This window comes from Hydra vulgaris, chromosome 08 (genome assembly GCF_038396675.1).
Source record: "Hydra vulgaris chromosome 08, alternate assembly HydraT2T_AEP".
NCBI lineage: Eukaryota > Metazoa > Cnidaria > Hydrozoa > Anthoathecata > Hydridae > Hydra > Hydra vulgaris.
The window spans coordinates 25964895-25982117 of NC_088927.1; the positions used below are offsets into that span (position 1 = coordinate 25964895).

Sequence of the window (17223 nt, forward strand, 5' to 3'; positions counted from 1 at the left end):
TCGAAGCATATTATTAAAACGCACATTAGAATCTATATTTATATTCTATCTATAGTAGTGAATTCATAAATATAAATTTTGATTGTATTGACTAGGCATTTTTCAGAATGTATGCATGTTATCTTTGTAATACAAGTTTTAGTTATATATCTCAGTTAAGGGTTCATTTGCAGCGACATAAAGACAACGGACAATTGTGTATACCAATATATTGTCGCCAAGAAAATTGTAAAAGTTCTTTTACTGTTTTGTTTAATTTTCTTCGTCATCTGATTTCTTATCACCAAAAAAACACTGACGTCAATCGTGAAGTAGTTTTATTTGAAGGTGAAACCCAAGTAGATATTTTGTGTAACTCTACAGTCAGCTCTGCACTTTGCGCAAACCACCTAATAGATGGTTCTACTAGTAGTCTGAATCCAGTGTCTTCTGTGAACTCTTTAGATTTTTTAATTGATGTTAAAACCGAAGGAGCATCACTTGTCACTCAACTTCGTGCTAATAGCAGTATACCTTATGGTATCATTCCTACAATTATCCAATCATATAACAATATGACAAGATCATTTTCAGGTTATTTTAAAGAAGAACTTAATAGCAGTTTGTTATTAGCTGGTGTTGATTGTGCAATTATTGACCAAGTTTCAAGGAACATGGAAAGCAAATTAGAACTATGCAAAAATTCACTTGATTTTCTGTCAACACGTTATCGTATTGATTCATATTTTGCAGGACATCCTTTGATGGTTCAACCTGAAGTTATTTACTATATGCCACGGTTAGAATCTCATTGTGGGAGAACTGATTTTGTGTATGATCAATTTCAATATGTTTCTGTGAAAAAAACATTATTTACTTTATTTCAGAACAACAGTTATGTAGAAGCTTTCTTGCTTAATAAATGCAGACCTAGGGTGTTAAGTGACTTTTCTGATGGAAGCCGTTTTAGGGAGCATTACCTTTTTAATGATGTCTCTAAAACTTCAATTATGCTCCAATTGTTTTATGATGGCTTAGGTGTAACAAATCCACTTAGAAGTCAAGGTTCTGTACATAACATTGGTGTTTTTTATTACACTATCAAAAACCTTTCACCAGTATTCAACTCATGTTTTGGTAATGTTTATTTGTTTGCAATGGGCTATACTCGTGATATTGCAATTTATGGATATGGACCAATTTTAGAAAAATTTGTATCTGAAATAAAGGAGTTAAGCACTCTTGGATTAAATGGAATATATCCGGTTTTAGGAAATCATACAATTTATGCAAGTCTTTGTCAAGTTACTTGTGATAATTTGGCTCTCAATAGTTTATTTGGGTTTATTGAATCTTTTTCAGCCAGTTATTTTTGTACAATTTGCTATGCAACTAAAGACGATATTCAGACAAAATTTGAAGAAGAACTGTTTGAGAAGCGTACTGTTGATAGCCACAAAACAGATCTTGCTAACTTGAAAGCAAGTAGATTGAGCAATGAAAGCAATACAGCTAAATCAAAAATCCATTTTAGAGGTGTTAAGACTGAATGTCCACTTAATAAAATAAAAGGCTTTCATGTTACTGATAACTGGTGTCTGGATATTATGCATACTTTATTGGAGGGTGTTGTACTTGTTGAGTTAGGTTGTATTTTTCATGGTTTATGTGTGCTTGACAAGTGTCTAACCTTATCTGAAATAAATAAAGCTATTTGTTTATTTTGGGGTAAAATAACTGTTGAAAAGAATCATAAGCCTGTACAAATTTTAAAAATACACGAACCAGGTCATGTACTTGCACCATCAATGAAAGCAGTATAGTGCTGGGCTCTGCTTAAGTATTTGCCACTAGCAGTAGGAAAAACTGTTCCTCCCAAAAATAAACACTGGAAATTTCTGCTTCACTTGTTCCATTTAGTCGATTTGATATTTGCACCAAACTTTACACATGAAATGTCTGTTTATATGAAACATGTTATTTCTGATCATCTATCAATGTTTAGTAAGTTATACTGTAGTGAAGAAGTTAGGTTGCGTCCTAAGCATCATTTTATTGTACATCTGCCAACCATTATTATGAAATCTGGTCCACTTGTTGGCATGAGTTGTATGCAGTATGAACTCAAAAATTCATTTTTTAAGAGATGTGCACACATTGTATGTAATTTTACAAACATTTGTTACACTCTAGCGAACAGACATCAGCAGCAGGCTTTGGAAACTCAACTACCTAATAAACATATTCGCAATGTTGTAACCGCGGTTAAGCACATCATTGTACCTACTTATTCACTTCCTTATCTTAATGCCATTCAGAATTCACTGTGTTTTAACTCATGTGAAGAAGTTGCTGTTTCAAAGACATTATATGTTGCAAGTGTTGTATACTAACAAGGTCATTTTATTGTTGTCAGTGTAGATATGGATACTGGGTTACCAATATTCGGAAGAATTTTATGTTTTATTTCATGTGCAAATTACAATCAAAGTGCGATGTGTGATGGGAAGAATATTGACGAGTGGCATTTAGTTCTAGAAATAGTAAAAACAGAAAATTTCACTTATCACCTTCATTCTTATGAAGTTATATATCCTTCTCAGCCTGTTTATGAGATTTTGAAACTTAATGATTTACTTGATTATCACCCACTTCACTGTCATTCTTTGTTAAGTAGTTCTGAAAAAAGGTTCTTCATTAGAATGCCTTATCACATTTTTTAATGTTTTCTTATGTAATACATAATATATTATGAAAATAGAATGCACTCTACAGTTGTTTAATATGACTCTTAAAATCTACATTTTGAATTTTTTTAATGTAATTCTGTATTTATTTATTTACTATTAGATTTTTTAGTTGATAAGTTTTACTCAAACTATCAGGTAATTTTTTTGGAGACACTTTGTCAGCTGAGAATCAAGAGGCTGTATGTTCATTTTTTTGTTTTTCCCAGTAAATTGAGTTTCAAGTTTTAATTTGTAAAAACATTCTTCCAGAAAGATTCACTAATTATTTGAATATTTCATAAAATTTTATTATTCTTGTGACTAAATTTAGTTGACACACATGCAGTAGTTGACAAAGCCCATGGATTTTTGAACATTAAGTGATAAAAAACTGGAAAAATACAAAATGTGGATACAGCCTCTTGGTTCTTGGTTGACAACTTTACAAGTTCTAACCTTTTTCAGCACGCCTATGTTAATGTGACAAGATCATATTTTAGATTTTAGTTTATATTTTGTTAAAATAATGAGTCTTATCAGCACATTGGAATCTATACTGGATTTGTTGATTCTTCCTAGTGAAGTACAAAAAAGTTTAATCGGTATGCTTAATTTTCAGGTCTATTTTAATTTTTTTTTTTGAAAGTTTGTCTTAATAACAATAATTTAAAGGTATTTTGATGATATAATATTTTATTTAGAATCTGGATTTACTTTAAGTTCATTCTTATTAGCCACAGAAGATGATCTTGTTCAACTAGGATTTAGAATGACAGAGAGAAGGTTACTTCAGGCATGGATTCGAAGTCAAATAAATTTATCACAAACCATTCCATCAAAGCCCAAACCATCTGTCAGTGAATGCACTCTCCCACAGTGCTCATTGAGTAGTATTGGAGCTTATTCAGCTTCACCAGTAACAATGACTGCTCTGCTACTACAGCTACAAGTTCAATATGTTTCAAGGTTAGTTTTGACGAATTAAAAATGACTTAACTAAAAAATATGTGTAATTTAAATACTAGTCAAAATAAGCTAGTTTAAAATTTTTAATTTTAATTTGATGCTTTCATGCTAGGTTTTATGGTTTTCTATAATGACAAGATGAAAAATATTATGTATTATAATAAGTTAATATCTTAAATCTCTATCATTAGTTATGTTGCATTTTTCCATGCTTTATATAAGGTTACTTTCTATATATATATGTTTGTGTGCCACAAAATTTGAAATCAATTTTTGAAAGCTTTTTTCTCAACCAATTTTGCTCAAATTTTGCACACTTAATCATTTTCGATGACAATACAAGGAAATGGAAAAATTTGACCAAAAAAAGTTAATTAAGTTAACAAAAATTTAATTTGTATTTCCCCATACATTTTATTTATTTGATATGAATTGCGTATTACGTCACAAAAATCATTGATTTGCAAATTATTTGCAGTTTCGAAGACATTAAAGTGCAGCGATTCAAAACCTATTGTTTTTTAAGTCTTAAGTTATTAAGTTAAAAAACAAAAATTTAAAACGCGCTACTTTTTCCATGCTTTATATAAGGTTACTTTCTATATATATGTTTGTGTGCCACAAAATTTGAAATCAATTTTTGAAAGCTTTTTTCTCAACCAATTTTGCTCAAATTTTGCACACTTAATCGTTTTCGATGACAATACAAGGAAATGGAAAAATTTGACCAAAAAAAGTTAATTAAGTTAACAAAAATTTTATTTGTATTTCCCCATAAGAACACTGAATTAATAAAAAAAAAAATTAAAAACGTAACAGTAATTTTTCCTTCTACAAAAGATAACAAAAAAAGAATTTCTAGGCCCAATAGAATTCTGCTTGCATAAAGCATGGATTTGAAAAAAGAATTTTTTTTTGATTTACTAGTTATAATTTTATTGAAAACATTTTTCTTATTTTTTCTTTTTTATTTCTTACTAACACAATTAAATATTATGTTACATACATTTCGATTTCATTAATTTTTTTAGAACTTAAGAGTAGATAATATTCTCTCCAAGCAGATGCAACAACATGTTCCTATCTGTGGTCAGTTATTGACAGAGAAGTTTAAGGCTGGAGGTCTTATTACCAAAGCCGAAATGTTATTTTTTACTAAAGTTTGTGGGCGTTATTTAATGAACAATTGTATTGAGTAAGTATGATAAGTCAGAAGTAAGTCATTAAGTAAGTAAGCCAGAAGACTATCATAACTTAAAATAAAAAGTAAAGAAAGTTTAACATTTAATAAACATTTTATTAACAGAGAGAAACAGAATATATTGAGTAAAATAAGTTCTTTATTTAACTGAAAACTTTGTGACCAACTAGGGAAGAGTTTTTCTATAAGTTTACTTTAATTTTTTTGTTTGTTTTAAGGAAACTATGGAATAACTATACTAATGAAATAAATTGAATTTGCATTCAAATAAATTCACTTTTATTCATATAAGAAAAACCTCATGTTGTTCAATAGAATAATAGTTTAAATCATTTTTTTATATATTACAGTAAAAATAGACGAACTCCAACTGAGAAGCAGGACATGTCTAAGTCAATTGTTGATTGTTTTCCTACTTTGCATGATGGTACAACTAGTGGCTATGTGAGTAATAAACTTGTTATATTAAATTGTAGCAGTAAGAGTGTAAATTGTAAGTGTCATGTGAGACTGTGAGACTGTAAGTGTTGCAGTAAGTGTTAAATGTAAGACTCTAGGTAATATTGTAAGAGTTATTGTGTATTATGTAACAATGTTGCAGTGTAACACTAATATTGTAAGTGTAATACTGTAACACCGTTACACTGTAAGTTTAACACTGTACAATATTATATTGTAAGTGTTAGACTATAGATTTTTTTTAGGGATACTTCTTTGATAGAAAATCATTTACTGGAAAGCTAGAACACTTTGTTCAAAGCAGACGGTCAAATTGTAAAGACAGCAACACTATGGAAACATTCACCACCAAGCATAAAGTAAATATTTTACTTTAATAATAAGCTTATTTTACTTTAAACAGTAAATAAATTTTTTTTTCTTGCTTTTTTTATTCCTTTAACTAGAATAAGTCTTGTCAACAATGATGATGTTGAAAGTTCTATTCGGTTACTCCGTGAACAAAGACCAAATGTTCAAAACAAGTTAGAACTTAATCAACTTATGGAGGTGACGAGAGACCATCGGCGTGCATGGATTAATACAGCATCTCCATCAATCACAGAAATTGTTTGTCAGTATCCATGATTCCTTGACATGCCTGAAACAGTATGGTTTGTTTTTTGTGCCTATTATGTTATATAATTTATTTTATTTATGAGAACAAACGCTATGGCTTTTAGATAAACTAATAAAAAAATTTAATAAAATAAAACATTTTAAGTTTTACTATATTAAATATTTTCAGATTCTTAAAGAATTCCAGAGTATAAATTCTGTTGAGATGCGGCTGCATGTTCAGTGGCAGGGATATAAACTAGGAATACTAGAACATGCCCAATCAAAACCATTACTGATTCCCCTAATGTCTTGTTTAACAAATGAGTTGGATGAAGGTATATTTTAAGTATTTGTTAAGATTCAGCTGTATTTGCTTTTTGGTTGTTTTTTTTTCAATATTTTATTAGCTCTTTGCTTTTGAATTTATTTTAAGAATATTTTTTAATTTGTTATTTTTTTGTAAATTATAACAAATTACTATTTAGACAAGAAAAGTATAGTAGCTGTAGAGTGTCTTGTTTGGCTGCTCCCAATGCCGCCACAAAAAGCAGTAAAAAAAGCTCGTTTGCATCCAAGCGTCGTCATGGAAAAGCTGTTTTTTAACTTTAAGGTATATATATACCTTGTGTGGATGTGTGTGTGTATGTGTATATATATATATATATATATTATATATATACATATTTTATATATATATATATTATATATATACATATATTATATATATACATATATTATATATATACATATATACCTTGTGTGGATGTGTGTGTGTGTATGTGTATATATATATATATATTTTATATATATACATATTTTATATATATATATATATTATATATATACATATATTATATATATATACATATATTTTTATTATAAATATATATATATATATTTTATATATATATATATATATATATATATATATATATATATATATATATGATATATATATATATTATATATATATATGATATGTATATATATATCATATATATATATATATATATATATATATATATTATATATATGATATATATATATATATGATATATGTATATATATATATATAATATATATACATATATCTATATATATGATATATATCTATCTATATATATATATATATATATATATATATATATATATATATATATATATATATATATATATATATATATAAATATATATATATATATATATATATATATATATATATATATATATATAAGTTTAGTTTATTTTTTTGATAATACTTTACCTATATTATATTGCTTTATATTACTTTTAACTAACTTTTATTATTTTTATATAACATATATTATAATATATGTAATAATAATATATATAATATATATATAAAATACATGTATTATATATATATATATATATATATATATATATATATATATATATATATGTATATATATATATATGTGTGTGTGTGTGTGTGTGTGGTCTATTATTTTTATATTGCTTTACATATATGTAAAGCATTATCAAATATAAAAATTACATTTTTAGTTCATCCGGTCGTTAAGAACAGCTCGTCGAAAAAGTTTTGAAAATGCTAGAGCATCTTTAATTGAAGATGCTAACATTGAAGCAGTTGAAAATAAAATAATTGATGATTATGAATGTGATGCAAGTTGTAATAATGATATTTCATTTGAGTCTAGCGACGTAATTAGTTCAGATGAGTCATCTGATAAGGACAATGACATTAGCATGACATCAAAAATCTACGACATAAATCAAAAGCTTTTGGACTTTTATTTAAGATATAATCTGACTAGAAATGCTATGGAAGCTCTTTTAAAGTTATTAAACATCAATTATGATTGATGTTTAATAACTTTAAAAGAGCTTTAAAACTTTGCCATTATCTGTTACTACACTTAAAGCAAAGTCAATAACCTACAACCAGTCTAAAAATTGGGTAAAAAGAATTGAAAAAAAAAATTTGATGTCATATATTGGCGTCAAAGACAATTTATTGTATTGCATGGACCATCGTAATTTACAATTAAATTTAAAAAATAAAGATGGCAACAGTGGCATAGTAAAATTACGACTGTTTTTTAATTTAGATGGTTTGCCTGTTTTTAAATCTTCTAAATTATCTATTTGGCCAATTCTAATGTCATTTAGGGATTATAATCATATTGGTGCACTTCCTGTAGAATTGCACTGTGTTGTAGAAAAACCAAATTTGAATTTTTATCTTAAACAACTGGTTGATGAATTGCAAATTTTAAGTGTTCCTTTTGATTTGAAAGGACAACAAATGGTTATTTCTGATGTTGATTTTATCTGCGATACCCCTGCACGTTCATTTGCTCAAAATATTTTTAATCACAATGCATACTACGGATGTGGGTACTGTAATATCAAAGGTGAGTATTGTTACAATCGTATTATTTTTACAGATCAGAATTGTACACCACGTTCTGATGAAAGTTACAAAAGTATATCAGAAAATAATCAGCATGGCCCTTCACCTCTTTTGAATATTCCTCAATTAAGTGGACTGCAATCGTCATGTCCTCCAGAATATATGCATCTGGTACTCCAAGGTGTGGTGAAAAAGTTATGCACATATTATTTCACTAAAGTACCTTTTCTGCATTTATCTTGTAGACTTTCACAACATTTACTGAGTAAATTATCCGCTGAAATCGATGATATAAGGAAGTATTTACCATCAGAATTCCACAGAAAACTTAGTTCTTTGGTTAATTTTAAAAACTGGAAAGCCTCTGAATTTTGACAGTTTGTTTTATATCTTGGACCATTTCTCTTACATGATAAATTGCCAGATCGGTATTATGACCATTTTATTATGTTGCACTTCAGCATGTATGTTTTGGCTTCTGATGAATATGTTGCTTATCATGTTATTGCATCTGAGTGTGTTAAAAAATTTGTTGAATTTATGCCTATATTATTTAGCAAAAGATCTATGGTCTATAATGTGCATGTGTTAATTCATCTAGCTTTTTTTTGTAGTAAAATATGGACTTTTGGACTCATTTTCTGCATTTCAATTCGAAAATATGTTGGGTTTATTAAAAAGACGAATTAAAACAGGTAGAAACATTTTTCAACACGCAATTGTTTGCTTAAATGATCTTCGATCAGTAACTAATAATCACTTGAACACTGTAAAGATTTCTACTGATCTGCCGGATTGTGCTTTTGTTATTGATGATGGTTCCATTGTTTTATGCACTAGTACAAGTCTTGACTGTTTACATATATCTGGAATTCTTTTATCTTATGTGAAGCCACTTTATACATTTCCGTACTCATCAAAAGTCCTTAGAATTGGATATTATCAGAAAAGTCGCACACATGCTTATAATGTTAGACCCATTCGAAAATGTATCATGATTATTTGTAGGGAAAACTACTTTCTAATTATCCCATTGGTCTGCAAATTAAACTAAAGTTTTAAAGTTGCTATGGGTTATAATTTTAATTTATTTACAGAACTTGATTAGTTTTTTTTTAATTTTTTAAAAAATTTTGTGTTGATTTAAAAATATATCAATTCATTTGAAGTCTTTATACTATTTTAACTGTGTATTTTCTAAATAATAAATGTATAATTTTTATGTTACATTTTGCAAATTTTTTATTTCAGATGAATTATATTGAATATTTGTATTGTGACAGTGAAGTTCTGGAATTAAAAAACTGTGACATAATAATGTCAGAGAAACTAAAAAATTGGTCTATGGATGATTGGAGATCTCGTGGTCAAACATTAATGGAAGATGACCTTCAAATAAAGGCAATGCATAAGGATGGTATAAATGCGGCATGCATATTACAGATAAGTATTTTATACCCTGTTGGAATTAAAAAATAAAAAGTGTTTCAGTAGTAACATTTTTTAAAAGTAAATTAATCTTACAAAATTGTATTTTTTATTTATTTTATACGTTTCAGTTGGAATTGATACGAAATTGCTTATTCAAAAAATTCAAAAACTTGTAGTAAACAAAAATTTTACTCCTAAAAACGGACTCCTTAGACTTATTGATCGTGTGGGTCAAACCAAAAGGCAGAGCATTCCACCATTGAATGTGAGTGTTTTTAAACCAATTTAATAAATTATTTATATTGTAATCAATATACTAAGTATTGCAGAAAATGTGTTGAATATTTAATTTAGGTACTTTAATTTTTATGATCTAAATTTATTTGGATTTCTGGTGGGCTTTCTTGATAATATAGATTTTTGTATACGTTTATTGTACATATAAAACTATGATTGTACAAATACTAAAAAAGTTATTTGTTTTGTAGCATATTCTCACTGCAGAATCAGAAGTAGAAATTGAATTTAATACATCAAAAAAACAAGAGAACTCCTATAAATCTACAAAACGGAAAGAGAAAAGAAAAAGCCTTTCTGAAGAACCGTCTTTACCATCATGGCCGTTGTGGGAGCCACCAAAGCTCCCCAATTCCAATTCAGTATACATTTTTAACAATTTTTTATCCCATTTGTGAAAATAAGAATTTTTATTTGGTTTCATTTGAATGGTTTGTTTGTTGTTTTTTTAGTTACCATTTTTAAATGAAAGAATCAGTATAAAATAATTAGAATATAGTGATAGAGTTTTTATATCATTTAAGAGTATTTATAATCATTGTTAATCTTGTTTTAGAACCTTCTGTCTGTCTCTGCCTCAATGGATCAAGTAGATGACTCGCCAGTTACACAGACAGTGTCTCCATCAGAGTTGCAGTCTGTTTCACAAATTCAACCACTATTGCATTCATCTTCTTCCTTTTCTTTGCCATCTCAAAAAAATGGGATAGACCAAATAAATAACTTTATTCTGAAAGCAAACGTTGAACCCAATACTGTTGAAGGCATTCAATTTATAGTGAATGCCATGTACAGAAAAGTTTGTGGGTTGAAAACCGAAATGCGTACCATACGTTCACTTTTAAACACTAACCATGGTAATAACGAAAATATAAATATAGATTATTTACCAGCAAATTCAGTTGAAGAGTTTGATTCACTAGAAAAAAAAATAATTCACTCTAATGATAAAGATATCATTTGCAGAAAGATGAAGCAAATTGGTGGGAAAAATGTAAGTGACTTTTTAAAAAATGCTTTAAAAACTTGCATAACAGACAAGCTATGTTGCAGCATCAATCGAACTGGTGCAGATAAAAAGCGTAGGTTTATAGGACCAGTCGAAAGTTTGATTTTTGATGCAGCTTACTGTTTATTTCCAACTGCCACTGAATCCAGTATGACTACCTTAATTGCGAAACACTTGAAAAAATCTAAAGATCGATATTTTGCAACAAGAAAGAGAAATTCTTCTTTAACAAATGATTTAAACAGTCCTGTTAGAAAATTTCGAAAATTAAACACTGACTCGTGTAGTGATTCCAGTTAAATTATTTTTTAAATTTGTTTTATTATTTATTCATCTTTTTTTTTTTTTTAGTTATTTTATTCTTCATATATATTTTTAAATGACTCTTAATATTATTAATTTAATTTAAGCAAAATCATTTAGTTGTTAATGGCTTTTTTTATTTTTTAAAAATAATTCATACATTTTCTTTTAACATTTTATAATGACTTTAACATTTATAATTTTTTATTGAAACCAGTTTTAATATTTTGTATTTAATTTGTTATAAATGCAATCTTATTTCAATGGTTATAATTCATTCCCCTGAAAAATATAGCATGCGATTTTTTCAGGAATATCTTCTAGCCTAACCGATATTTTCTAGCCTAGAAGTGTAGTTATTGTTACGAGTTTTCACTAGCTATTCTCTACCTTAATTAGCTAGCGGGTCGCTAGCTTATTTAGCTAGCAATTCGCTAGCTTATCAAGCTAGCGATCCTCGTGGCCAAATCGCTGTCTTTATCGTAACGACTTGTCGCTAGCTAGTCGCAATTTTTTGTAGCAAGCGATCCTCGTGGCCAAATCGCTATCTTTATCGTAACGACTTGTAGCTAGCGATCCGCTAGCTTAAAAAGGTAGCGATCCTCGTGGCTAAATCGCTGTCTTTATCGTAACGACTTGTCGCTAGCTAGTCGCAATTTTTTGTAGCAAGCGATCCTCGTGGCCAAATCGCTATCTTTATCGTAACGACTTGTAGCTAGCGATCCGCTAGCTTAAAAAGCAATCGATCCTCGTGGCCAAATCGCTGTCTTAATCGTTACGAATATCGCTAGCCATTCGCTAGCCAATTTCCCACCGGGTATGCATCATTGTTTCTGCTTTCCCAGAGGTTAGTTGAGATTACAAATTTAGCGGTCTTTGGCAATTCCTCCTTTAGAATGTCATCCACACAGATTTTCACATTTTTGTACAACAATTTTTGTATTTGACCCAATGCTTTAGATTTTGGACCTTTTCTGCTGATGGTCCGGAAAGTCTTCCTTGTTTAACATTACTGCCCAACATTAATGGTGTCTTATCATCGTGGACCTGCTCATAAGCCTCGTCTTCATTGTAGGTCTGAAAATTAATATGAAACCTGTTAAAATACCTAATATTGAAACATTCATCAGCATTTATTGAAAGTTATTGATTTTTATCATTAAATCTTGTTAAATCTTGGTATGTATTGTAATAGTAACAATAACTAACACATAAGAAAATAAAAGTTAATATTTAAATTAAAAAAGTAAAAACGTCTCTAAACTTTATTGCAACTGTTCTAACTCATTAAAAGAAACATGGCGCTTTTTCTCTAGGGCTGCAAACTGAACAGGATGCTTCCTTGTCAAATATGATTTCATGCCATATGTATTTCTGTCCGTCAAGGTTTGATCACTTTGATGAAGTGGTTCTGACCTCTTCATCAAATTGATTCCAAATTTCGGTCCTTGGCCTTGGCATTCTTCAAAATGTTGTTCAATTACAATTTTAATACTAATTCAAACTAAAATTTTAACATCTTTCCTTATAAAAAAAAATTTATTTTAAGAGCCTTATAATGTATATCTAAGTAATTTAAAGAGTATTCGAAAACTTTTTCCCAGAGAGGTTTTAAAAACGTTTTTATTACAATTAGCTAATTAATTTTGGTTCAGTAGAACCGTAATTAAAACCGTAACCAAAACCAAAAAAAAAGTTATTTTTAAAAAAAGTAACCACGAAAAGAAATTAAACTATTTAATTGGTGATTTTAATTTTGATTATTTACAGTATCACGTCAAATACAACAAAGAGTTTTACAATGTCTTATTTAAAAACGGAGCGTTTCTCTTAAAAAAGGAATCATTAAATGCGATATCATAGATCATTTCCGATTTTTTTCTCCATACATACAGATACTAAATTAACACTAGATAAAAAAAATAGCTTTTGTAAACGCATTTATAGCAAAGCAAATTTAGCATCATTTAATGACCGATTATCAATGCTTCATTGGCACCATATTTATCATTTTCAGGACGACAACTTAGCTTACAACAATTTTCTTAAAACATTCTATGATATTTATGACGCAAATTTTCATAAAATTGAAATAAACCAAAAGCTTACAAAAATAACATCCCCATGGATGACCAATGTACTAAAAAAAATCTTCCACAATTAAACAAAAATTATATATTAACTATATTAAATCCAAATCAGTTGAAAATAAAACATTTACAAAAATTATGCTAGAGAGTTCGAAAGACAAAGAAAAAGTTTCAAAAAAAAATACCTTGACTTACTTGAAAAAAAAAAAAAAACTCAAAACGCACTTGGTAAATTTTAAGAGAAATCACTGGTAAAGCTAAAACTAAATCAGGCGCTTTGCCTAACGGTATTAAAGTTAATGATAAAACTTTATATGCTTCAAGCGATATTGCAGTTGAATTAAATAAACATTTTATTTTAGCAGGGCCTAACTTAGCAAAAACTATTCCATATACTCGTAATTCTTTTGAATTTTTACCTCAAAAAACAACAAATCTTAATTGCATTGAAAAATCCTATAAGGAATTTGAAGCTGCTTTCAAAACAATTAAACCAAATAAAGCAATAGAATTCGACGGTATCAACGGAAACGTTCATATAAATTCATACAATATTCTACTTAGGTCGTTAGGAAAGTTCGTAGAACTCCCCTAATAAAAAAAAAAAAAAGTTTTTTTAAATTTTATTTTATCAAATGTTCAAAATAATGTCCATCGTTATCTATACAAAGTTGAATCCTTTCAAGCCATTTGTCAAACGTTTTTTATACTCTTCTTTGAGTATACTTTGAAGTAGCTTCGTTATGCGAGTTTTTTGACTTTCGACGTCAGTAACGTTATCAAGTTTTTTTTTTTTTATCAAGTCGAATAGCCAATAATCGGATGGAGCTAAGTCTGGTGAGTATGGTGGGTGGCGAATTATTGTAATTCCAGCTTGGTTTAGACAATTTGTGACGGTTTCAGTCACATGGGGTCGAGCGTTATCATGGAGAAATTTAAAATTTTGAGCGCCTGTTTTAGGTCTTTGCTTATTTATTTCACATATAAGAGATTTCAAACAATTTTTTATATAATATTCGCTAGTAATGGTGTCTCCCTTTTCAACATAACCCAAATGAAGAACACCTGTTGTTTTGAAGAAGATGTAGAACATGTTTTTTGGCTGAAACCTGTCGCATCTTACTACAGTTCTTGGACTTTCACCTTCACTGACCCAACTAGCATTAGCCGACTTGTGTCCAACTTGTCTCAAATAAAGCCACAACTCATCCCCTGTAATAATATCACATAGTCTCCATGGGCCGTTTCTGAAAAGGGCTAAATTTTCCTTACATGCCTCAACTCTATTCTTGTGATTTTGATCGGTTAACTCGTGGGGTATCCAACGTGATGACAATTTTCTTTTTTTAAGTGCGTTGTGAATGATTTCGTTGATTGTAAAACGATTAATCGATGTCAGGGGTTCAATTATATTATGTGTTGTATGCGGATTTTTTTCAATAATGGCTCGCACACGTTCAATATTCTCAGCAGTATACGTGGTTCGAGGGTGCCCTGAGCGAGGATCATCTTCGAGACTCTCTCTCTACCATCTTTAAATAAAGTAGCCCACTTGGCAACTGTACTATATTTTGGAGCTTGGGTACCATGAACTAAAACCAACTCATCGGATATTGCTTTTGCGGAAACTCCGAGTAGAGCACGGGTTTTAATATATGCTCGATATTCAAATTTTTCCATTTTTGAATTTTTTTTTTTTAACGTATATAATAAAATTTAAATCACTTTTTTAATAAACATTCAAAATATTTCAACAAGTACTTAAAATGTTCATAATTAAACACAGTTTAAAATGATATATAAATATTTAATTATTTCCTGTCTCATTGTATCTTTACAGATGAAGTTCTACGAACTTTCCTAACGACCTAAGTATTTAAAATCTTTTCGTCTTGCGTTAACCAAGGAGTTTTCCCTGATCAACTTAAAATTGCCAAAGTAACGGCAAAATTGCCAAAGTAAACAAATTTTGATAGTTGTTGCAAACAACTATCAAAATTATTAACATATATATATATATATATATATATATATATATATATATATATATATATATATATATATATATATATATATATATATATATATATATATATATATATATATATATATATATATATATATATATATATATATATATATATATATATACTAGCTGGAGTTACCCGGCGTTGCCCGGGCCAATATTTAAACTGGCTTACCTGATATCTGTACACAAAAATGGGCCCAAAAATGGGCCCATTTTACCCTTTGCTTTTTTTTTGAATGGGGTTAAATTGAGCTAGGGGCGTCGTAAAAATCTCGCCCAGGGCGCTGGTAGTGCTAAAACCGGCACTGTATATATATATATATACATATATATATATATATATATATATATATATATATATATATATATATATATATATATATATATATATATATATATATATATATATATATATATGTATATATATATATATATATATATGTATATATATATATATATATATATATATATATATATATATATATATATATATTTGATAATAATAACAATAATCTTCAAAAACTCCATAACTATGACATTTATTTATCATTCAAATTTTTTTAAATAAATAAATATTTGAAAAAATAAAAAAGATTTGTTTTTGTACTGATTTATAGGATATAAGGCATTTATTCGATCAATATGTAGCATGATTTGATAAAAAATAGAGAATGTGAAAATATTTTAATATTTGATGATGGCTTAAAGAATGATTTGAGAATAGTAACTTTTTTAAATTGTCACGTGATTTCAATTAAAAATGACTACAATTGTTGTAATTAAAAATTGATTTACCCACAAATGATTAAAACATCAATATAATTAGGAAATCATCATGACCCCATATATCGAGTTAAAATAACAAAATTATTTTCCGCAAATGTTTCTTTTATATATAAGAAATTTGTCATTTCTTAAATTAGGACTTTCTAAAGCATAAAACTTTGTTAGGTCACACCACTGTATGTTTTTAATTAAAAACTAAACAGTTGGATTGTTCTCCTAACCGCCTGAGCCGTTTTTAATAATTTAATCTAAAAAATGGCATTCAAAATTAGGCGATTATTAATTTTTATCAATATTTTAATCAATAAATTGAGAAAATATATTGCAAAATAACTTAACATTTAGTTATATCTAGTACAAAGTATTGTAAAATATCTAGTATAAAATAACTTAACATTTAATTATATCTAATAAAAAATATTGTAAAACATCGAAACCAAACGATATTTTATCGGAACGTATCGAATCATATCGAAACTCAAAAAATATCGTTATAAATTTTTTAGCGATAAATTATGCGATATTTATTGCTAAAAGCGATACTGGTATTGTGCGTATCGAAACCTAAACGATACTTTATTGGAATCATACCGAAACATATCGGATCATTGCAATTCATATCGAAACCCATTATCGTAAAAAAAATTGGTTAGTTTTGATATTTCGATAACGATACGCAGATGCTTAGTAAATAGCAAAGACACGTGCTGCTCAGATAGACGATGTTGCACGCAAATCTTCACATAGGCCATTCTACGTTACTTCGATTGCAGCGCCTCTGGTGGCTATATTTAAAGTTATGATGATACCAACAGATGCGTCACTTAGAGACGAAAAACTCTGTGTGCGTATCCCAATATCGAAAAAAAATCGTCACATAGGTGGTATTGCCTGTGCAACGATGATGTCATAAATTTCAATTAATAAATTTGCCTAAAATGTATTA

At 28.3% G+C, this 17223-nt stretch overlaps 4 protein-coding genes and 1 long non-coding RNA gene across 5 annotated transcripts; 4 read left to right on the top strand and 1 right to left on the bottom strand.

Annotated features, from left to right (window-relative positions):
- Positions 1 to 3674, top strand: LOC136083705 (uncharacterized). Its single transcript, XM_065803317.1, has 2 exons — positions 1 to 3310; positions 3410 to 3674. Exon 1 carries the CDS (start codon positions 108 to 110, stop codon positions 1800 to 1802), a length of 1695 nt encoding a protein of 564 aa, XP_065659389.1. The 5' UTR covers positions 1 to 107; the 3' UTR covers positions 1803 to 3310; positions 3410 to 3674.
- Positions 3675 to 5188: 1514 nt separating this feature from the next.
- Positions 5189 to 6314, top strand: LOC136083706 (uncharacterized). The gene is made up of 4 exons (XR_010640010.1): positions 5189 to 5319; positions 5580 to 5693; positions 5781 to 5982; positions 6122 to 6314. It is a non-coding gene; the product is annotated as an uncharacterized LOC136083706 (long non-coding RNA).
- A 1628-nt stretch (positions 6315 to 7942) lies between these two features.
- On the top strand, positions 7943 to 8707 carry LOC136083174 (uncharacterized). Its single transcript, XM_065802580.1, has one exon. The coding sequence runs from the start codon at positions 7943 to 7945 to the stop codon at positions 8705 to 8707; it is 765 nt and encodes a 254-aa protein (XP_065658652.1).
- An 861-nt stretch (positions 8708 to 9568) lies between these two features.
- LOC136083707 (uncharacterized) lies at positions 9569 to 11636 on the top strand. The gene is made up of 4 exons (XM_065803318.1): positions 9569 to 9775; positions 9885 to 10028; positions 10252 to 10422; positions 10617 to 11636. The coding sequence occupies exons 1-4, from the start codon at positions 9584 to 9586 to the stop codon at positions 11367 to 11369; spliced, it is 1260 nt and encodes a 419-aa protein (XP_065659390.1). The 5' UTR covers positions 9569 to 9583; the 3' UTR covers positions 11370 to 11636.
- Positions 11637 to 14123: 2487 nt separating this feature from the next.
- On the bottom strand, positions 14124 to 15142 carry LOC136083175 (histone-lysine N-methyltransferase SETMAR-like). The gene is made up of 2 exons (XM_065802581.1): positions 15062 to 15142; positions 14124 to 14987 (listed from the first exon to the last, which is right to left on the bottom strand). Exons 1-2 carry the CDS (start codon positions 15140 to 15142, stop codon positions 14124 to 14126), a joined length of 945 nt encoding a protein of 314 aa, XP_065658653.1.
- Between the last annotated feature and the right edge of the window lie 2081 nt (positions 15143 to 17223).

Coding starts and splice junctions, on each gene's coding strand:
- LOC136083705 (XM_065803317.1), top strand. CDS start 108: ATGTATGCATGTTATCTTTGTAATACAAGTTTTAGTTATATATCTCAG.
- LOC136083174 (XM_065802580.1), top strand. CDS start 7,943: ATGGACCATCGTAATTTACAATTAAATTTAAAAAATAAAGATGGCAAC.
- LOC136083707 (XM_065803318.1), top strand. CDS start 9,584: ATGAATTATATTGAATATTTGTATTGTGACAGTGAAGTTCTGGAATTA. Junction 9,776..9,884: donor ATGCGGCATGCATATTACAG/ATAAGTATTTTA, acceptor TTTATTTTATAC/GTTTCAGTTGGAATTGATAC. Junction 10,423..10,616: donor AGCTCCCCAATTCCAATTCA/GTATACATTTTT, acceptor ATCTTGTTTTAG/AACCTTCTGTCTGTCTCTGC.
- LOC136083175 (XM_065802581.1), bottom strand. CDS start 15,142: ATGGAAAAATTTGAATATCGAGCATATATTAAAACCCGTGCTCTACTC. Junction 14,988..15,061: donor AAGCAATATCCGATGAGTTG/GTTTTAGTTCAT, acceptor TAAAGATGGTAG/AGAGAGAGTCTCGAAGATGA.